The sequence below is a fragment of the Stylophora pistillata genome, chromosome 3 (genome assembly GCF_964205215.1).
Source record: "Stylophora pistillata chromosome 3, jaStyPist1.2, whole genome shotgun sequence".
Lineage (NCBI taxonomy): Eukaryota > Metazoa > Cnidaria > Anthozoa > Scleractinia > Pocilloporidae > Stylophora > Stylophora pistillata.
This window is the reverse complement of record NC_142521.1, coordinates 25,241,035-25,264,529: the sequence shown is the minus strand read 5'-3', so window position 1 is coordinate 25,264,529 and position 23,495 is coordinate 25,241,035. Positions and strand designations below refer to the sequence as shown.

Below are 23,495 nucleotides of genomic sequence, written 5' to 3'. Positions count from 1 at the left end.
CTGGAACGAGGAAGAAACATTTGCGATTTTGATTACAAAGTTGAGATCATAGCCATCGGAATTTTTCAATTGAATAACGGGAACCCACTAAGAGGTTGTTAGTCGGAGTTTTTAATTTTCTATGACATTCTTCAAGATTAACCGAAAGCAATTTAAAATTCAACTTGACAGTGAGTTTCATTCATACACGCTGGTTGAGAGAAGAATAGACCATTGTTAACACTTGCGGTGCAAAATTGTTGTACCCCCACGAAATCTTAGAAAGGGAAGAAAAATCAAACTTGGCTCGCACGAAGAGCGACCCCAAGGTTGCCTTCAATATTTCGATTGAGAAGTGTATGATTCGGAGCCTTTAAGTGATATTTTGAAAACTTTTGCGAGTTGTTTTCAAGTAACGGATGACTGAGTTCCAAAGCGACCTCCTTAAGTTACACACACGCCACACGCGACCTTTTTTAAGCGTAAGGAAAACTATTCAAAACAAGAAATCCCTGCGTGATCTATCTGACGTTAGTTGTCTCTTTAACTGAATGAATGAAAACTGCTCCTGTACGAAGCAATCTGCCAAATAGAAATGGTGATAAAAGTTTCGTGTTCTGTCTAATGTCTCTACACCCTTATTCTGTGACATATTTTTCAAGCTTTCTAAGCGTATCTGCTTAAATTAGTGGCATGATTCTCATTGAAAAGGTCCTGCTGCGAGAAGTTCCGTGCTCGGCGTGTGGGCCAAGAAAAGTTGAGAAAAATTCATCATCTATCATCATTCATTGAAATATGCCTGTCTTCCTTAGAAGCCAAGACCCTTTTAATATTTTATGCTCTGAGCACACCACACTGCCTTAAGTAATGAAAGAACTACAGTTGCTGGAAAAAAAATCCATTTCATAGAGAAAATTAATTTCTATGTAAAATTAGCAATTTTGCCGTGTAAAAAAAAATTTTGAAGTTTTTCTCGCAAAATAACCTTCAATTTGCCATCAACCAAAAACTTTTGTTATCCTTGCGCGCAGCTTAATGGATTGTGATTAGCACGGATCAGGATTTATCAAACAGATCGCGTCGTCTGTAAGGCTTCTTAGCTTTCAAACTGCTAGCTAATTTTAAAGAGATAAAATACTTGACGGCTCGTATTATCACTCGTTTTCACGGGAAGCTAATGAATACTAGATTTTAAAATATCGAGGACTGATGAAATCAGTGGGCACAAAGAGACATCTCAGTGTTGCTAAAGACGGACGTTTTCACTGCGAATTCTCATTCAAGAGATATCATGGACGTTCTTTGTCGAAGTCGTCTTTATCATTGAACTAATCTCCACTCTGTTCGCCGCTATATTTCTATCACTCAGAAAACCAGATCGAAATCAGCTGTCGGACGGAAAAAGTTCTAATTTTTTTTATCAGAGAGCTATGATGAATTTTAACTGACAAGAGTCCCTCAAAAAAAAAAAGAGAAAATTTCAAGAAAACTTTCGATTGAGTTTCAGAAGTAATACAAGACTACTTTTGCTTCACACTGTGTTTTGATTGGTCTAGAAAACTCGCACTACCCTCCTATCACATGAAACGAAAAAATTAACCAACCATGACTTGTTTACCTGCCTTTTCCTGCTCTTCTAACGGTTCGCTTGGCCGATGTGATCACTTTGATTTTAACTTCTTCGACGCTCAATTGAAAACTGCTCTAATATGGAACTTGAATTGCACTTTTTGAGCGCTGTTTCTTCAAAAAAATCACGCAGCAATTTTTACGTTTTATTTATACCTTATATTTCAGATTTGCTGAACTTCAGTGGGGTAATTACACCAAAGTCCCTCTTTGACTGCCCAGGAACGAGCCTTGAAATCTTCCGAAATCATTGAATCTGGGAAGACCGCAGATTTTGGAGAGCATTATTTATGAACAATCCACCTTCACTAAACTCCACCAAACCAGCCGTTCCACACGATGACTGAAATCAAGATCCTTGTAAGATATACCAAAATATCTCCTGATAAAGCCAACCCTAGGATTAACTGATCACATCGTGACGTAAAGATAAAACAGACATCCGAGAAGGCAGTGCATGGAAATGACCCAAGAGTTGCCGTAATTTCAGTAGTAATGGAACGAATAGTTTATTAAAAAGTTATATACTTAGACAGTATAACTGCCCAAGCAGCACTTCCATCAATAACCCACTACTAAGGAAGTTGTGATTCTGATTAACATTCTGATTTTTGCATAAGGCAATTTGTAACATCAACGGGTCTTTAGATAATTTCTCTGATATCATTTTTCCTAAGAAAAATCAGGGCTTTATTCAAGCAGATGAGTCACTGTTACTACTGCCTTTTTTAGTTTACACGGACTATTGCATCAAATCAGATAGTATTCAGCAACAATTCAGTTCACTCTTTTTCATGCCTGCGACTAATTCACAGCACTCTCTTCAGCTTATTACTAATTCACACGTTTCAAACGCAATGATTTAAACAGATCAAACCGATCCGCAAAATGTAATTTTATGATATCAATCATTAGCTAACCATTGTTTTAATTGGACTAACCATACTAACTCACATACTTATTGACTCGCTCTTAAATTTAGAAACTAATTGACTAACTGCACAACTAACATACTAATATATACTAATACATACTAATGTACTAACGACTAATAATATAAAGAAGCGGCATCGATCTTTCTCTTTTTTCCTAAATATTATCCTAGGTAAATCTAACCGGCTTGCTAACTTTCTTACCTAACTAACACACTGGCTCACTAAGATCCGCAGCATAACTTTATCTAACATAGTGATAGCTTGAATGGTGCCTGGGAAATGTGTTTTGTTCTGTGCGTGTCCCTTCTTTATCAATTATTCTCTTATTAACAGTTTACCAATTGACAAAATAACCAACTAATTTAGGTATTAACTAATTAACTTACAAATTTACTAACTTATTATCCAACCAACTAATCAACTTACCAACTAACTAACAGGATAACCAACTAACTGATTTACTAACTGACTGAGTAATAACCCAACTGACTAACAAACTAACTAACCAATTAACTGCCAAGCTAATTAACGGGTCAACTACCTGGCTGAGCAACTAACCTACTGACCAACTGACTATTTAACTACTCGACTTACTAATTTGTTATATTATTATGATAAAGACACCCGCCAATACCTTTGAACGTAACATAACGAACTAAGTTAACCCTCTCGCCCTTTTTCTCCATGAGTATGATTCGTTACCTGTCTCACCTATTACGATGGTTAGTCAATGTAATTAGTCTAAAAATAAACATGACAACAAGGTAACTATCTGACCATAACTAACTGACATTAACCTGCTCACAAACTTATCAGGTTCTAATACGCTGAAAGGCATTGCCGATATTCCCAATCCAATTTCCACTCTAACTCTCTCTATGCTAGTCTCTTTAGATAACTCCGCTTTCTACTCTCTATCCTCCACTAATTTCTCTCCTAAATAATTTCTTTGTCTAACCTAACTTTGCTAATATCTAGTTCTCTCCTTCTCGATAAAATTTTCTTTCCCTCTCTACCACAGTTTTCTCTTTGATCAATACTTTTTGAAAGTAGTTTCCAATAACATTAATCTCAGTGATCGAACCAAGGGCAAACTTCTTTATTACTGTTCCTTATGGACGACTAAGATCCACAACAATTTCTGATGTCTCTATTGAAGCCTTAATTGAACCAAAGTGTTCGTTGATCAAGTATCAAGTATCATTAAATAGGTAGATTTCAGAATCTTCTATCATAGTTTATTCAACTCTGGAGTGGAAAGTTAGAAGCTCAGAGTCCTTTTTTTCAATTTTTTTGGTACAGTTTACTTTCGGAAAATTAAATTAAAAATTGTGAATTCTACTTTGAGAGAAGGTCAAAATAAATCCCTAAGACGCAGCGTCTTTACTCTTAATAGACTTTTTACTATATAATCAAACCTAGTATAAAGGTTTATTAAATGGTTCGCTGTATTCTATATATGATTTATTTATCTCTTTATTGCCCTGATTTACAAACAGTCAAATTGTCAAATAGTTAATTACAGTCAAATGATTAATCAACGAATTTCTTCCTCAGAACTTTAGAACGACTGTAGCGGCACTTTATTCTGAAGATCAAGGAACGAAAAAAGCAAATCGTGCTTGATTACCTTGATAATCAAGTTTAAAAATTAGAACGAGGAGAAAGACATTCCCGAGGAGAAAAAACTATTTACAATCGTCAAGGTTTACTGTTTGTTTTGGGTTTCAAAATACTACCAAACCTTACCAAACCTTACCAAACCTTACCAAACCTTACCAAACCTTACCAAACCTTACCAAACCTTACCAAACCTTACCAAACCTTACCAAACCTTACCAAATTGACAAACAACAAATTACTGGGCTTAAACGTTAGATAACTTCCATAAAAACCGCAGATTGGACTTAAATATATCACTAATCAGGACTTCTCGTCAACCTTTCTACAAATTGGTGATGATAAGGCAAAGTTGCGCTCCATCTCCGCAAAGAAATACCAAATACTGCCAAATACTGATTGAAAATCAGAATTCTTTTCTTCGCTGATCCAAGATAACACAGAAACATATTTACAGTTTCAACTTGGTGGACTAACCTATCGTAAATGTTCTTAGCTACTAATTAATGTTAACTTGGAAAAATCATGCCTCATTCAGCAACTTTTAAATAATATGAGTTACACCCATCCTACCCCACGCTTTCTGGGAAATAATCCATTAATTTTCCATTTCTGTCATGGATCCTTATTCTTCGTGTTCTCTTGAGTTCAGCTATAGTTTGTTGCTAAATCCATCACAGATTACTCAGTTTTGAAACTTATCAAAATTCCCAGACCCAGTAATACATGAGCCATGATCTTACTGTGATGTGATTTACTTACAACATCCTAGAAGTATAATACGGAAAGTAAGCCATGGAATTCCTTTCTTCGATCTCTTCTCAGTAAAGAGTAAAGGCTGATAGTTTCGAAAGAAACTGTTAGGGGCTGCGTCTGTGGGAGTAACGAAATAATTTGGATATATCAACAAAGTTGAAATGGTAAATTAGCCACCGTAATGATTACAAAAGCTGACGTTTCGAGCGTTAGCCCTTCGTCGGAGCGAAACACTAAACTTTCATCAGAGCAGGTAATCTTTACTTCTCAGCTAAATGATGTTTCTCAGTTTAGAGGTGGAGTCTGCTTCAGAATACTCAGGACAAATTATTAAGTATTTATAAAAATTGAAGAGGGGAATCCCCAAAGCTTAAATTTTCCCACACTGTTTGTGTTATCCAAGCTTACTCTATTCAATCATTTCCCGCGTATTTACAGGCAGATTGTCTATCTAAAGTAGCTTACGGGTTAATGGAATATCAAAGCCAATTACGCTTTTATTTAGTCCATATCAGAATAGTGCCAAATAAAATGTTCGCAGTGCTTCATCTCAACCATGTAAACGCATTTGAAAAAGCTCACGCAACAGGCGACAACGAAAAATGACGCAATAAATCGCTAAGACAAAACGATTTCGCAGTATCTAAAAATTGTTTCCTCAGAGTTCTTCGTGATGTGGAAAGAGATAACGGTGCTGCGTAAACGGTATTGTAACGTTGTTTCCAAAATGAACCCTCCTTTTTTCCTTTTGATTGACTGTCGATGACTCTCTAGTATCGATTTCATCAGCAATGGCATCTTCGATACGTCTGCAAACCTTATCTACCTTTAAACGCAGTATGGGCAGCTGAAGGGTATTAATGCTCTTCAGCTGCTCACTGATTTCATCAACGAAAGCCTTGCTTTTGAGACACTTGCTAATTTTATCAAATAATATCGCGCGACTCCCTCTTTCGGTTGTCTCTCCTTCTCTGATTATTTCTGCTTTCCTCTCGTTATCTTTATTCTCTAATAAAACGTTAGTTCCATCAGCCTTTCCAACAGTTATGTTCACAGGCTGCCCATCAGTCACCAACTGTTCAGGTTCCTTATCCATCTCCGCAGTCTTAGCTTCAGCGAGGGCCTCGTTTAAGGTGGAAACAAAAAAGTTCATTAAAACTATGGTAATGCTAAAAGGAAGCGAAACTACAAAAACGTGTCCGAAAATTGGGACGCCTTCAGCCAGTTCCTTAACGGGCCGAGCCTTGACTTTGCCAAGAGTTATCTCTAGCTGGAAAGCGAAGGCCCGCCAAAAGCTCGAGTACCTGCCAATGGATGGACCGAAAACTAAAACTCCTATGTGTAAAAATGCAAGAAATATGATCGATAAGACTAGACAGAAAGAGGGAAGGTCGTGCATCCAGATCCGGAGAGCACATGAGAACAACCGCGTGTAGAAATTAAAATAGGTAAGTTGTAGTAGCTTCAACGTTGTCAGGAAAGTGAGAATGGCGATGAGACTGTTTTCAACTTCTGCGCATAGGAGAGGTGTTTCAAAGTTTGTACGTGCAAATATGTTTTCATTCAGCCTAAGCACACTCATAGTCATGAGATAAGACTTCATGAAGCTTGATACAACGAGTAGAATGGATGTCGCGAAGTGACCAAGATCAAGCAAGCACCAAAAAGAGCAAAAGTATCGCCACCTCCTTCTAACTATCTGAGCTATTGTTTCGCCGATCATGAAGAGAACCATGGCTGTAAAGAACACGAAGCACATCCCTTGAAAAATCTGTAGGACGGATTCTGTGTTGTATAACGAGATGGTATCGATGCTTCTTTTAACCGTTGCCTGGCCTGTCGGGAGAAATTCGACAAAGAAAGACGAGACGGCCAAAACGTTGGTCCTCGAATTTAAAAGCGAAAACTCTAAGACGATGGCTCTTGTTTGACGATCGACCCAACTTTCTGATTGCAGTAGATTTGTTATCGCACGAGCAGTTTCTTCTTCATAGCCCAGCTCTGCTAAATACCCACCGCCACCATACCAAGCATGGCGGCCCCATTTTGAAGAAGATCCAAGTTCCTTTCCTGTTTTGTACATCCATGGAATTGGACACTGATTAAACTGGAGCGGCGAAGTTCCGGCCTTGTTAGGATAAAAAGGTTCTCTGTATTCATTTTTGCGAGAGTAGGACCCCAAGCAGGTGTGTTGCCACCAGTTTGGGCATGGAACTAAGAAGAAAATTAGAACTCAGCGTTACTATTTGTCCATGTACTCAGTAATGACAAAAAGTCTAAGTAGGTATACCTTTTTTCACTCTCAGCTGACGTATTCTCACCATTCCAATCACCGTCGATGCCAGCTCACTACTTTCTTGATTTTTTGAGTAAAGATATGTGATCAACGACTCATTTATCCAGTTCCAGAATGAAGTTTCATCTTTCACCTACAAAAATGAGTACAGAAGAATGATGCAGACGAGTTCTCAAACTCAAAACAGAAGATATCATTTTCTCATGCGTAATAATTACTTTAGGTTCATGTACATGCAATGATACCGGAAGTCTTTGTTGGTTATCGTTTCATAGGAGGGGAGTGCATTCCAATACTATGTCATAGTAAAATTATTGCTTAACATATTAATTTCTTCTAAACTGATTAAGGTATCTTTCATCCCTGCCAACAGAATCTTTACTGATCTCCCTACTTAACAGCCAATAACAAGGATAAACGATGCCGAGCGTTATATCTAATTGCAGTAGATAGTTTGCCGGTAGCTGTTGGTTATAAATTTCTTAAGGGATGCATGAATTGTTGTAATTTTCAATCAACTCATTTCCTTACGTCCTCAAAACTTTCCGTGTGGTCCGCCAAAGATTTGAAGAGCAGATATCTTGAAAAGTCCCTGTTTCCGTACGTAAGGACACCAACAACTACAAGAAAGAAAATGTAAAAGAGAGTCTGTCTTTTCATCAAGCGACGTCTAGCCATTGCCACACTCTTTCTCCTCCATGCCGACAATTCACCTAACTTTGTGGATGCTGAGCTTCGATTATGATCTGCAGTTTTCCCAGAGGACTGTTGACTGCAAGATACCTTTCTAACTCTGCACTTTGAAAACATTGACGCCAGCCCAGCGAGCAGAAAGCATTTAAAGGGCTGCAATATAAAGATATCTTGAAAAAAGGAGACAGAAACTGACGAAATCCACTCTTGGCCTTTTTCGCTTCCCCATATGAGACTGTAGGAAACAGTCAAACCCGCAGACATGGCAGTCACTAGGCAAAGTAAACCCCACGTCAAGTAAAGCAAGCATCGCCAAAATCGATTGTGAGGACTTGCTGAAGCCTTCCTAAACAATGTTATGATTATGTGAATCGGCAGGGTAAGAAGGATACTCTGAATGCTCGTGATAGCTTGTCGCGCTGAGAATCGTAGCGGTCCCAGGTTAATTGTTTGAGAAGGCTGGTTACCCCAGGAATAGAACATAGCATTGGCAGCCATTGTACAGAAGAGCAAACAGAGGCACGATGAGATTCTCTGAACTCTAGAGAAGCAACTCCCAGGGGTCTTGGTTATGATCGACATCCAGAGATGCCCATCGGAGAACATTTCACGCAAGTCTCTATCTGTTATGCTGGCCTGAGCGTTGGAAGGACTCCGGATACATTCATTTGATAGAGATTCATCCTCCAAGCTTAACCAAGTGTCAAATGAGAAATTCCAACTTTTGTCGGTCCCCGTATGAACAATCTTAATGCAATCCAAAAACCAAGAGGGATTATTACCAGAGTTATCATGGCTGACGTGAAGTTTGTAGATATCACCAAGGTCTTTGTCTAAAATGGCAGCGAACCTGTGCTCAGTTCCTCTTGCAAACTTCGGCTGGAACCCGGAATCGAAGTCTTGTTGGATGGTAAGGGTACTGCTCCTGCCTTCGACTCCAAAGAGTATGAAGGACACGCTAGCGGTTGTACCGGATCCTAACCAGACACCAGTCCTAACGGTCAACTCGTAACGACAATTAGCTGACTCCGATGCTCGATAGAACACTGGGGGCTCTGAGTCTTGCACCTTAAAATAGAAGTTTAAAGTAAATTTAGTTGTCGTAGTGATTCTCGGGATTTGGGGTGTGGTGATTTTTCTTAGTGCTGGGCCATCCGTTACCATGTAGGAAAACAGTCCTTATCTCAGAGAGGTTGTCACGAAAAATCAAACATTCACCGGCAACAGTCAAAAAATCGAATTGGCTTTTATTCTAGTATTAGGTAAGCCTATAGGTAAAACAAACCAAGACATATGTAGATTGTTGAAAAATTCTTTTGTTTTAGAAAAAATCGATGAAACTCAATTCACGCATAATTAGCTTCATTCGAAGGTCGAATTTAGCCCATTTTTAGGAAGAGCGAAATTTCCATGAATTTAAAGCCCTCGTATGCATGGCAGCACAACAAACCCAGAAAAGTAACTCTACAAACTGTTAGTTTATCACTTCAACTTCTCATATTTCAAATATAAAACGTTTATTTCACTTAGCGGCATATAAAAGTAATTTTTTGAAGCTACCCTACTTTTCACAAGACACCTAAGTAAATCGATAGAAATCTCTGTATTTTATTTGAAATTGAAATAGTGATTCCGCCTTTTCGTGGAAACATTGGGGAGGCAAAAGTGTGTGGAATAAGTAAGTTTTTCACTGCTTTTACAAGTAGGAACGAGGCCTCCAAAAATGGGCTAAATTCGACCTTCAAATGAAGCTAATTATGCGTGAATTGAGTTTTATCAATTCTCTCGAAAACAAAAGAATTTTTCAACAAACTACATATGTCTTGCTTTGTTTTACCTATAGAACTACGTAATACTAGAATATGAGCCAATTCGATTTTATTTACTGTTGGCGGTGATTAGTGAATTTGTCTGATTTTTAGTGACATCTCTTAAGAGCAATTGCTTAAAAAATAAAAAGTAGCATGCTTCAAACTTGTTTTGGCGACTTAAGAGAATAATCGTAAAAATAGCTGCATAAAGCAACACCTTGCTAAGTTCTTTAATTGTCAAAATCGTCATTTCAATTAACCTTGGCTTTATCTTTTCGGTCTTCCCTTCTTGCGAAAACGATCGCAACCAGGTGGAGAAGAAAAGTTGCAAACAGGATCGCAAGGACGAGGAACTTTCCGCTGTCATCTGGTGAACGAAGCGCTCTTAAAGTTTTGAAAAAACTGACGTGATTTGGATGCACCAGGTAGGCTCCGCCAAACGACGTCAAGTGGTTGCAGGCACATTTCAAACCTGAATTGCCGATGACCTCCGCAACCTTTGAAAGAAAGCTATAGTCAGTGTGGTTGTAAAGGCAAATTTTACTACAGATGTGTTCCTTTCTGAATCAAAAATGCAAATACAAAGACAGCGAATTACACCAAAGTAAACTTTCTCCACGCTGTGTTGTTTGGTAATGAGACCTCTCGCGAATCGCTAGCCAGTAGTGTGGCTACGTATGAAATAAAACTTGGTTCGAGGCGCCACAAAAAAGACGGAGGGTAAGCATTGTTTTGATTTCATCATTTCATGTTCACAGTGACAGTTACAATCGCTGCAAAAACTTGTTCAAGCAATTTTGTTACTTGCATAGCTTCACTTTTCCAAACATTACTTACTGACGTGAAAAAAACAAAAGAAAACAAAAAAGATACCCTTCTACACCCTTTCCTAAATTAAAATATCATCAAATATGGTTTCTTACAAATAACATCGATAAAGGGAAATGAGCAAGTAAGAGTAGGAAATATCATTATAGATTGAAAATAAAGGTACATTTAGCTTAGTTTTTCATGTGATCGCAGGTAGGTCGACAGTAATAGAATCTATAGAGCGATAAACGCATTTATTATCGATCATTTTTCAAAGCGATTTATTGCTAATTCTTATTTCCTCACCCTGCATCCTGTAGTTTTCCAAGCAGATGTTTCTGTTTCCCAGAAAAGGCAAGCTGACTCACTCACTTGGACACGGATATATTTTACTTCATTCACTGCAGGTGGTTTTTTTATTGTGATACAGGTAGCCTTGCCTCGTTCCAGTCTGGACGACTGAGTCATTTTCCTCGTCTTTCTCTCTTTGACAATAAAAATAGCATTAACGCGGTACCTTCCGGGATTGATCGCCATAAACGATATAGCAACATTACCGTGGCAGTGTATTCGGCCTCTTTTGATCCACTTGTCCCTAACGTTTTCACATTCTGAATAATTCTGAGTTGTGGCTGAAATCAATTTCACTTTTGAGATGACCAAGTCGCTGCTTTGAGGCAAAAAGGAGACATTAACGAAGGACTGCCCATGCTGAACGGTGATGTTGTGATTTATTATCATTTTACGGTGATAGGTGGACCCTTTTGATATATTGTGAGTAGCTTTCTCGTCAAGGGGTAATATGACGGTGATTTCACGTGAGGGATCAGTCATGTTTATAATGTCTCCTTTATCGTCTCTCACTTCTAACCCTGCAACATGTGACGTCACCCTCTCACTAGTTTGGTCCCAGGTGAAAGGGTTGAATGGAGTAGTCCACATCTACAAGAGAAAGGCGCAAAAGATAAATGAATGAGCTCCACCAAGCCTCCTTCTCTATTAATACTGCCGTGGGATGAGGCTTCAAGCTTGCTAAGTCTTCTCACTCTCCCGAAGAAAAAAAGTAGATTGAAAGTTGAGGGGCAAGGTGATATTGAAGTGATAATGCACATGGTTATACTGTGGTTTTGTTTTGTGCCTATTAACTTGGATACTGTTCTTTGTCGCCTAAACGCTTAAGTGCACAACTTATCTTGCCAGAGTCGGGTAAATAATGATAAATCAATATAATTAGCATTAGATAAGCAAATTCTGTGTTTCAGTTCTTCAAATCTTTGGCTTTGCGGGTTCGTACGACTTTGGAAATGAAGTCAGTTACTGGGTTTTATTCCTTGTTCCTCCTTAACGTAACAAATCCAACGTATAAAAGTGACCTTATCTCCTACCTCCAGGAACGAGATGATTTTTCCATTTGGTTTTAGATCAGGTATTATGAATCTGCTTCGATTTGCAGCAATTGTGAGGTTATTTACTTCACCTCCACGAAGAGACATAACTGTTATGCTCAAATATTTTGACTGTATTGTATAATTTCCCGGCGTGGCATTTGTTAATGACAGGCGTAGTACTTGAATAATCTGATCCTTCAGGGAGAGAAGGGTCTTTGTGGCGTTTAAATTCTGAGGATGTAAGAGAAATCGTAACTAATTCTTAACCATAATACCATATGAGGTATCAAAACCTCACAGCGTTGAAATTTATGTTTGTTAGAAATAAGCGACTGATAAACTTGACTAGCATGCAGTGTCGATGAGTTGTATTGCTCATTACAGAGAACTGTCGGCACTCTTACTGTCTTGAAATCTCTAAAAACCTAGGCATCTAAAATTTGTTTACTCACTTAATCATGTGTTTATACCATTTTTTAAGGGAACTTAATATCAAACAAACCTTGGTCGATTCCGTTCTGTCGTAGTGTGAAAAATTTGACCTTTTTGAACCAATTTTAAGTGCTTTTCCAAGGTTGAAGAGAATGTTCTCTACTAAAGCTGCGAAGCTTGAATTGAGCCTTGATTCAGATCTTCTGATATCATCACTGACATTCTCCACAATGTTATTCAAAATATTTGTAGTTCTTAACTGAAAAAGAAATGTGAGAAATACACTGGAAAGTTTTTAAGCACTTACCCTGGATTTTACCGACGAAGACTTATAACTTGCACTTATGGTGGGATATAATTCTTCTAGTCAGGCTAAATAAATATTTTGAATATCACACTTAGCTCTGAGCTCATTGCTCCAGATCAAACACGGAAAAATCATCAGGTGGCTTTTGATAACATACATACATACGGATGTTGATTGACCACTCACCATGGGGGCTTTTCAGGGCTAATTCCCACCCAGCAACCACCCCAGGGGAGGACATCCATCAGACAGTAATCTCGTGCATGGTAAATTAAGAGGCTATCCACCTAAGAACGGATAAGGCAAATTTCGGACCTTCACCGATTTCCCTGATTTTTACTGTGAAAGTCGATACTTCTATCCCATGAACAAATATTGCGTTTATTTTGAATCAGTCTGGTTTTTTCACTTTTTACGAGATATTTTTCAAGGTGACCTCAAAGGCACCCATTGTCCCCCCGGACCTCCATAATTTAGATACAAAAGTCGATCGCTGCTGTAGCCGTATTTTCAACTCTAACGAGCTTTCTATTTTATTTGTCTAGGATCAACCCTCTGCCACTACGTTAACGGTCAAATGATTACACTGTAGATATTTTTCACTGAGTTACAAATTTTTCTAAATACTTACCTCGAGCACTGAAATTTGTGATACGTGAGGTACATGTGGTTGAAAGCTATTTTCTCTTATGTGGGACCTGATCTAGAGTCAAATCTATTACAGCCTATAAGCACTTACACCTAATAAGTAAATTATGGAATAAAAATTTTGGGCACTCTTCATGGCGCGCCGCACAGAGCTTTGCAAATTTCACAAATATTCGCCATTTTGATCGAAATCTAAGATAACGCGATCCGACTAACAGGTAAATTTGGGATCTGAGAGCTTGTTACAAATCATAAAATAAAACTGAAGAGCGGATTTTTATACTGAAAAATACATATCATGCGACTTTTTCGCCGTTAAGTTGAAAACATTGCTGTTCTAAAGAGGAAAGACCTGTGTTTATAGATACTAAATTATGCAAATTAGCATCATTTAAAATTGTGTCCATAAAATTTTTTTCTACAATGTTCTTAAACACAAAGAGCTGTCTCTTTTAACTGAAGAGCATATTATTCCACACTTCTAAGGCAAGGTATTTCTTTAGTTTATGGCCATTGTCATCTCCCACGAAGCGCTGATTAAGTAAAACAGCTGTGTTTGTGTTTGTTTTATCATCAACCACTGAGAAGTTGACATCGAAGATCTTACCAGTAATATTTCCTTAACTTCTCTTCAGTACCAAGAGATGTTTTTTTTTTCCGGCAAGACCAAGAGAGCTCGTTTTCCTAACAGCCTCTTATATCCTAGGCCAGATTATTTTTCCCTTCTTCGAAAATTTGTTTACTTCGCTGTAATTCAATTAAAATCCGTTGAAATCTACACCAGTTGTCAAGTAACATTAACGAACTTAGCTGCGGAAGCATTCATGCCGTAGTGTTTGTTTATCGGAAAGATGTCTGCCGAACCCTTAAATTGTTCTCTTTACGAAATAGCACAGACTCCTTGTGGAGCTAGCAGGGAAGAAACGAAGCACGTTTTGCTCTCCGACTGCAATGCAGATATATCCGCCCGTTTAGTTAGCTGCCACTTATCCAAGTGCAGCGCTATTACGGAAGCCGAGCTGATCATGGCAAGAACGGGAATACAACATTTGTCGAGGAGTCAACTCGCGGGTATGACAATCTGCCCGAGGCACCGACACTCACTAGGAAGATTCTGGAGGGGTCCAAGATCCTGCCAATACCCTGCCCACACCGGGAAAACTACAAGTGTGTCGGGCAGCCACGTTGTAATCTTCCAAATGGCCGACCAAGTTAAACTTATAATTGGCGTAATCGCTGCTGTTGGATCACGTAAGTACCATAAGCCTTAACTTGCGGTTCGCTAGTTCTATTTTCCAGCCCTGCACTCCTACAAGTCTACCCTTACTATACACTACTCCTAAAAGTTTCTGTTATTGTTGCTCACATTTCAACGTTCCCGTAGCTCATACTAAACTGCCGAATAAATTTCTTCCTTTTTCTAAATATTTTTCGTGCTCTTTCTCTTTTTTTTTTGTTATTTGTTTTTTGTTTTATTTTTGTTTTGTTTTTTTATTTGTTTTAATTTTTGTTTTTTTTTATACTGGCCTGCGTAGCTGGCAACTTAGAGAGCGGCAATATTCTGGAGCGGTGGATCGGGTGTGTAAATTTCCTCCCATTCCCCTCGCGTCGACGCACCTTACCGCTCAAGAATACTCTTCCTTTAAACGCATACACAAGGACGTCAGCTTGTCAGGCCTGTAATAATATACATTACGATCGCGAGTAATGTATATTATTAATTACTAATCTATAGCTGTCTGCACCACTTGCCGGAAGAAGCATGCTGAACGATTGTTGAGTTTAAGATGGCGGGGTTCTGCCGAAGGTTCACAAGACCAAGAGGGAGCAGTTTCTGAAAGGTCTGTTGGATCTATTTATTGTCCCTGAGATTCCGTACTTTTCTCACTATGTATTTAGCTTGCGCATGCCACATCAGTTAGGCAAGGAAATCAGAAAAATAATGTGTTAGTAGCTGTGGAATAAACTTAATATGAAAACAAAACTCCTGGATAAAAGATGAAGCCCTTCTTTTTTTCGCAAATTAACCCCCATATATGTCTTTCCGTTTTACTGAATCTTTCAATAAAAAGAGGCATTATAGCTGATAAAGTATGTTCAGAAATGCCCGTTTACCTGTCCCGTTGTTAGTGAGACTGTCTTATCTCTCAGACCAGCCAGATCGGATGCGAAAGCTGCTATACAAGCACATTCAGCCAAAATGGAAACCACTCCATTCCTTCATTTTCTCACTCCAAAGCGTTGCTCTAGTCCCGGCTGGGGTCCAGGGAGTGCTCAAGCAACCTCTCTTCAGAGCACCGACACAGAGATTCTCAGCACTTACAACGCAGCGATGGACAAAATTGCCAGCAATATTACTTGCACGCGACTACTACTAACTTCACAACTGGACTCATGGGATGAAAGCACTGCAGCACAACGACAATACTGCATCCACAAAGCAGCTGAAGACTGCATGCTGGTATGTGATGTGATAGCCCCAAACGACGGCAAGCGGCTTTTTCATGCCTTGGTATCTCCAGGTGAAGAAAAGAATGATAAAGTAGTAGCCGATGACCTGCTGAAAGCTTTGATGACCGCTTACAGGAATGCTGAAGCCAAAAGCACCAAAACGCAAATTCTAAGCCTTTATGCCTATAAGTATTCGATTAGCACGTTAAAGAAACTTCACTCACCATACGATAAGTTGTCAACTTGTCAGATACAAAGAGCGCGGTGTCATGCAATAACAATAGGTCCTGGAAGAGTGCCCGAGAAGAAAAAACATCATCGTGTGTGCATTGATATGAGTAAAGTGGACCATTTTATCGAGTTCATTAATCGTCCATATTTTTACCAGGACGTGTCTTACGGAACTAGGTCGCTGCAGTTAGGCAGTGGTGACACCAGTGAGATGCCGAACGTCGTGCGTACAGTGACGCGCTCTACAATGATTAGAGAGTACATGCAATTCTGTCAGGAGGAGACGCTTGAACCTCTAGGTCGCTCCACTTTATTCAAGATTCTTGAAGTCAGAGAAGCCTCACAGAGAAAGTTCCATAAAATTGAAATGATAGCCGACGACTTAGAGAAAGGGGGAATGAAAAGGCAATGGGGCGCTGAAGTCAAAGAAAGGCTGAAGAAAACAAAACGCTACTTGAAGACTGATTTTCGCGTTCATTGCAATCCAGAGGAGGCTGTATGTCCTGATCATTGCCGTAAGCTCGCTCTTAGTGATGAAAAAGATCTCGACTTCCAGGAAAATTGTTCCCACCAACACAAAGAAAACTGTAAGGAGTGTCAAAATCTGCGAAATGTCCTTGATGAAGTCGAAGACAAAATTCGAGGACTGTCTTGGAGACCTTACAGCAGCGAGCAACGAGATGATCTCCTCTATGACTTCAAGCTGGCAAAAACCGACGTTTTGCAGTGGAAGGCTCACATTGTTCGCTCCATAAACCAGGAAGCAGCAAAGCAAGATCAGCTGAAGATGATAAGCACCAGTCAAGACTGTGCATTAGTCATAATGGACTGGGCAATGAAATTTATCCAGCTTAGATTTCGTGAGAAGCAGTCCGACTGGTTCGGCAAGAGAGGAATGAGTTGGCACATCCCGACAGTGATCACAAGTGATCCAAACCACAAAGGAAAACTAGAACTGCAGTCCTATGCCCATCTGTTTGACACATGTCAGCAGGATTGGTTCGCCGTGTGTTCCATCATAGAGAGTACACTAAAAGAAATTAAAACCAAGAGGCCCCACATCACTCAAGTTTCCCTAAGGTCCGATGAAGCTGGCTGTTATCATAATAATTATCTCATTGCCGCAGCAAGAGGCATCGGTCAGCGGCAGGTATTGAAGTCTTTCGGTATGACTTTTCAGAGCCACAGTATGGCAAGGATGTGTGTGATGGTATCCTGTACCCAATGCAAACATGCATCCGACGTTTCTGCAACGAAGGACACGACATTCTAACAGCGGGAGACATGAGAAAGGCGCTCTCTGAGAGACCAGTGAAAGGTACATCCGTGTGCGTATGCGAAATTGAGGAGTTTAAGAGAACCTTAGAAGTGAACAGGATAGATGATTTTAGCAAGCTACACGACATCCAGTTTGGGGAAAAAAGTATACGTGCGTGCGGGTCGTACGGAATAGGACGTGGCAAGGAGATTTCTTACGACCAGCTAGTTTCAAATGACCAAGGGGACACCGCTCTCGTTGTAAGTAAGGAGTTCTTCCCTTTTCACAATGCACGTGTGTATGAATACACAGTTCCTGGAACAGAGGGTTCAAATGAAGACGATGATTTGGACGACTCAAAGATGGACATGTTTGAATGTTCGGAGCCTGGATGCGTGAAGAGTTTCCAAACGTTTTCAGAGCTTGAGTTACATTTGAACGTAGGGGACTATTGTGTGAAGGACGAAAGGCTGTCAGAAACAGTATATGGTAAAATCCGTAGAGATTGGGCAGAGAGGATTACTACATCAGTCAGCATCACTGACGAACCACAGTGCGAAACTAGTACCCACCAGGTTGTACGTGATTCAATGCCCCCAGTAAACACTGTCAGTATGGGCTGGGCCCTACCCAAGCCACGAGCAAGATCCACTAGATTCAGTGGCAAAGTTAGGAATTATCTAACAGCAAAGTTTGATCTAGGCGAACAATCAGGGCTAAAAGCTGACCCTCAGCAAGTTTCAAATTATATGCGAAAGGCTAGAGACGAGCAGAACAATAGGTTGTTTGACCGAGACGAGTGGCTTACCAAGAGCCAGGTGCAGGGGTTTTTCTCTCGCCTTACAGCAAACAGAAAAAGGCAACGAACACCCTCAGAAATCGAGAAAAATCCGAAGGAACTGTCCCTAGAGGAAGAAGAAGCTCAACGACAACGGCTGATGGAACACATCCTTAATGAACTAAAGCCGCAGCACCCTCTGTCCTACGATGCCTTTAATCTGTGCGAGTGCGCAAAGGAGAATAAGCTTAGTCTTTTTAATGTAGCAATGCTCAAAGAAATCTTGTCGTTTTATGAAGTACCATTTAAATAAAGAGACAGGAAAAAAGACCTTATTGAGCAACTGATGTCATTTATACAGGAATGCCAATGCTTTAATTAAACTATATCAGAAGCTGCATAGCCCAGGAAAACAAATGATAGTGCCTGTGGAGTGAGTTTGTTTCAGAACAATAGGCACAGCCTCAAAAGTAACCCTATAAGCAGTTGTACTCAGCGAATTAACGTACTCACTTCTGAGAGAATTCGCAAAAATCTCTCAAAATTTGTCGTTATTTAGTTTGTGGCGATGTTTTTAACTCGCAAAAAATTAAAGGAGAGAAAAAAAAAGGAAAAAATACCACCCTGACCGTGGGAGATGTTAGCGGCATTTACGCGTAAATATAGGTTTGTGACTTTCTTAATTTCGAGAAATTAATATGTGAATTTTGCAGGAGTTTATTAAAATGCCAGTTTGAATCATTTGTATTATTTTTCATTTTCTCCCGGTAGGATTCTCCTACTCTCGATGGCGCAATCATATTGCATATCTTCGGGATTCGCGTTTGGTTCGACGACAAGACAAACCTCTGAAACTAGATGTTGCGTGACCAGACGTAACGGACTCAGTCAAGTTGAAAAAGTAAACATGTAAAATTCACCTCTTCAACAAATACCGTTTTGAAATGATGAATATATGATTACAGTATATAGGAACTGTGGAACGAGAAGAAGTTCATCGCAATTATAGACGAAACTTTTAATTTTCGAAAATAAACCTGAAAAATTCATGCTTGAACGACTTGAACGTGTTTCGAACCCTTGACTTTTGCAACACCGCCGGTTCAGCACTCTAACCATTAGGCTAACAAACCAACTGTGATGCCATTCTAAAAATGATGATGAATAACTTGCTAACCACTTAAAAGGAAAACTTTAGCAAATAGCTGGAAGAATTGGTTAAATCTGGCAAATTGGCCACAATAATATACACTAGTGAAATGAACAACTTCTTCAACAACAAGTTCCGTTGACACGTCGTTGATAACTGAAAACAAAGGCTAGCGCTCTTGAACATTAAGTAAGTTTCTCAAGTCCAAAAGGGATACAACATTAACGTTTCTACTTCTATAGAAACTATTGTTTGCATGGTCAAATATTGCTTCGGAAACTATTTTGGACGCGTGTGTCGAAAAACATGGAACGCATGCAGCTAATTTGCATATGACTACAGAGAAAGATTTTTCTGAAACATTTCCTCCATGCCATGTAAGACGGACAAAACAATTTTTTTATCGATTTTGATACTTCATTAAGGAGTTGGTACTTTATCTTCAAGCAGTTTTAGGCCGTTAGGGCTTAGAAATCGGATTTATGTGCGGATCGTTTTATCTTTGGTTCCGATCAAAATGGCGAATATTTGTTAAATTCGCAAAGCTCTCTGCGGCGCGCCATGAAGAGTGCCCGAAAGTTCTATTCCATAATTTACTTATAAGGTGTAAGTGCTTATAGGCTGTAATAGATGACTCTAGATTAGGTCCCACATAAGAGAAAATAGCTTTCAACCACATGTACCTCACGTATCACAAATTTCAGCGCTCGAGGTAAGTATTTTGAAAAATTTGTAACTCAGTGAAAAATATATACAGTGTGATTATTTTACCATTAACATAATGGAAAAAGGTTGATCTTAGACATATAAAATAGAAAGCTCGTTAGAGTTGAAAATACGGCTACACCAGCGATCGACTTTTGTAGCTAAATTATGGAGGTCCAGAGGGGAAACTGGGTGCCTTTGAGGTCACCTTGAAAAATATCTCGTAAAAAGTGAAAAAACCAGACTGGTTCAAAATAAACGCAATATTTGTTCATGGGATAGAAGTCTCGACTTTTACAGTAAAAATCAGAGAAATCGGTGAAGGTCCGAAATTTGCATTATCCGTTCTTAGGCGGACAGCCTCTTAACGTCTCCTAACCCTAACCCTGTAGGAGACGGGACCTCCGTTTATTCGTCCCTACCCGAGAAGACTAGAATATCCAACCATTTCCTTGTCCATAATGTTCGCTTAAAAAAGATATTCTATATACAAGGCTAAAAGATTAGGAAAAAAATTATTAAAAAATGTTTAAACTAGACGTTTTCGGCTGTTTACCATCATCATTTTATAATAATAATAATAATATAATATATATCGATTTCTATAGCGCATTTCCATATAAATGCTCTAATGCGCTTTACAACACTGTGCGGGGGACTTTTCCAGACTGCCGGAGGCAGTTTACAATTAATAAAGGAGAAATTTTACAGATGCCCCCTCCCCCCTTTCCCAGTAAACAGGCCAGACCACATCACAGTAACCTCGTGATGTGGGTTCTTTAACGTCCCCTGCCGAAATTACTAATTGATAGGTGCAGGAGACGGGACCTCCGGCTTTACGTCCTATCCGAGAAGACGAAGCAATTTGAGTGAAGCGTCTTGCTTAAGGACACAACGTCAAGCCCCAGCCAGGACTTGAACCCGGGCCATCAGACCCAGAGTCCAGCGCACGGACCACTGGACTACTCACGCCTCATCATTTTCAACCCTTATGATGGTAAACAGCCAAAAACGTTTGGTTTAAATATTTTATATTTTTTTTCCTAATCTTTTAGCCCTCTGCATAGAATAATCATTTCTTGATATAGAAAGGTAGCATATTCTTCTCACTTGTTTTAAGACTTTGAGTGTTAGTCCGGCCGGGGCTCAAACCCTCGACCTCCCGCCCATCAGTCCAGCGCTCTATCCATTGAGCTAACTGGGAATAACATCTATGATTTTTTTGAGATTGAATAGTAATTCAGCAATTGAGCTTTAAGACTCTCTAACACAAATTTTTGAAAACGAATTATCTCAAATTTCAAATTAGACGAAAGGTCATCTCACAGGTTTTACTAGCCAATGTGGATTGCAAACGTCAGTTTTAAGATGAACTTATTTTATTATTTAGAAGGGAAATGTATGGTTGACGACGTGTTTTCCTTATTGACAGTAACTTACTATTTCAAGTTTGATAATTCACTGTACCATCTAAACAAACGAGCTAAAAGCTTAAATTAACAAAGATATTGCTAGAAAGTAAAATTACTTACGATATACAAAGCATAGGGAAACTCACCAATGCAGAAGTAGAGAGATCTTCCATTCCACCCAACAGAGTGCCAAGAAGTAAAGAAACCCTAAGGACATCCTGGGCAGTTTCCATCGTCATGTCTGATGTCAAGTTAAGCACAATCTCCTCCAGCTGCACAATCAAGACAAATAGAGTATATGTCGCAGCGATTCTTTATTTTCTAAATTACACCGTGGAACAATTTGGAGTTTTTAATACACTAAAATCCAGCAAGAACCACCTTACTCAGGAATGTGTGACAATGAAATGTGATCATTTAGAGAAAGAAACTGATTTTGGTTCACTCTCTTAGGTGGGCTCGGACTTCTTCCAAGCTAGGATACCACTGGTAAGTAAAAACCAATTCTAAAAAAAGAAAGTATCAATCGGTCCGATGTTGGAGTTTTTCTTTTCTGGGAATATTAGCTGTACACGTTAGAAATTTAAGCTGAAACTAATATACCAACCTGAGGACATCTCTGAACGCCTCCATTGATTGAAAGTAAACTTTCTAGCACCAACCACGTTCTAAGAGTTTTATTTCCCTTTCCAATGTATTCATATATTTTCTCAATCCAGTCTTCGCAAGTTGACGTTGTGGATTTAACCTGAACAGCGTAAACATTTCAAATATATTCAATAGTTCAAAACATTTCTTCAGCTGATATATAGAACGGAGTTTATTCTAATTTAAAAAAAACCTAAACCCTTTCAAAGCCGTTGTACGAGGGGGCGGCCTGGCCGAGTGGTTAGGGTGCTGGACTTGTAATCCGGTGTCCTGGGTTCAAGTCCTCCACCCTGCCACTCACTGGATTTGTTCTCCGTTGCCCCGAGTTCAAATCCTCTGCTCCGCTCTGTAAATAGCCCACTGGTCTGCCTCCTACCGGTGGGGATTTTTAAGCACTTAGGTAGTCCACATTATGGCTGAAAAGCCCCTAAGAAGGAGCTTTAATTTACGTGTTTATTTATTTTATTATTAGACAGGTTCAAATTTATGTCAGCCCAGGTATCTATAATTTCGTTTCTTCGTGGTGATCTTGAAAGGCATATCGCTCAAGTTGTAAAAAAAGACCCACCAACCTTTACGTTCAAACTAAACTCTCCTCTGGCTCCTCTGACATTGATAATCACAGCCTCTATCGTAGAAATACCGCTGACTAACACCGTATGATAGCTACGGTCACTTCCTTCGTATAGTACCACGCGTAGGCCATTTGGAAGAGTGCAGCCAAACTGGTATTTTAAATCATAAAGAGGATTTCCACCAGTACAAGTGATTTTGAAGCTCGTGTTAAGACTTTGGCCTTCATTCGGTTTAATTTTACACGACTCTGATCAAGACAATAGAAAGGGAAATACAAAACATGAATGCTTGCTGCTGTCTCTTCTCGCTGACTCAATAGCTTAATAACTTAATAGCTCAATAGCTTAATAACTTAATAGCTCAATAGCTTAATAACTTAATAGCTCAATAGCTTAATAACTTAATAGCTCAATAGCTTAATAACTTAATAGCTCAATAGCTTAATAACTTAATAGCTCAATAGCTTAATAACTTAATAGCTCAATAGCTTAATAACTTAATAGCTCAATAGCTTAATAACTTAATAGCTCAATAGCTTAATAACTTAATATCTCAATAGCTTAATAACTTAATAGCTCAATAGCTTAATAACTTAATATCTCAATAGCTTAATAACTTAATAGCTCAATAGCTTAATAACTTAATAGCTCAATAGCTTAATAACTTAATAGCTCAATAGCTTAATAACTTAATAGCTCAATAGCTCAATAGCATACTTTAATAGTTCAAAAGGAAAAAAGGTAAAGAACTATAGGACCTCAATTAGAAGTTCTGTATTTTGACTCGTCTATCATCAAATATATGTATTTTTTATTTACCATACGGGAGGTCCGTATCGGAAAAAAACTGTGTCCGAGGTCTTGGATACCGCTCGAGGCCTACGGCCGATGCTAGAGATGTTCTCCACAGTGACTCAACACAAAACGGATACCGCTTGCTGAAAACGGGCCGTATGGGAGAATACTGCCCGCTCTCGGAACCA

The 23,495-nt window shown here is 39.1% G+C and overlaps 2 protein-coding genes across 2 annotated transcripts; both read right to left on the bottom strand.

The window, feature by feature from the left end:
- Positions 1 to 2,580: 2,580 nt before the first annotated feature.
- LOC148735222 (polycystin-2-like) lies at positions 2,581 to 9,072 on the bottom strand. The gene is made up of 5 exons (XM_088752905.1): positions 8,301 to 9,072; positions 7,747 to 7,835; positions 7,210 to 7,348; positions 4,378 to 7,133; positions 2,581 to 4,327 (listed from the first exon to the last, which is right to left on the bottom strand). Exons 1-4 carry the CDS (start codon positions 9,070 to 9,072, stop codon positions 5,578 to 5,580), a joined length of 2,556 nt encoding a protein of 851 aa, XP_088609031.1. The 3' UTR covers positions 2,581 to 4,327; positions 4,378 to 5,577.
- Positions 9,073 to 9,916: 844 nt separating this feature from the next.
- LOC148735221 (uncharacterized) lies at positions 9,917 to 22,194 on the bottom strand. The gene is made up of 6 exons (XM_088755582.1): positions 21,897 to 22,194; positions 21,436 to 21,561; positions 12,420 to 12,608; positions 11,915 to 12,148; positions 10,836 to 11,471; positions 9,917 to 10,216 (listed from the first exon to the last, which is right to left on the bottom strand). The coding sequence occupies exons 2-6, from the start codon at positions 21,526 to 21,528 to the stop codon at positions 9,971 to 9,973; spliced, it is 1,398 nt and encodes a 465-aa protein (XP_088611708.1). The 5' UTR covers positions 21,529 to 21,561; positions 21,897 to 22,194; the 3' UTR covers positions 9,917 to 9,970.
- Between the last annotated feature and the right edge of the window lie 1,301 nt (positions 22,195 to 23,495).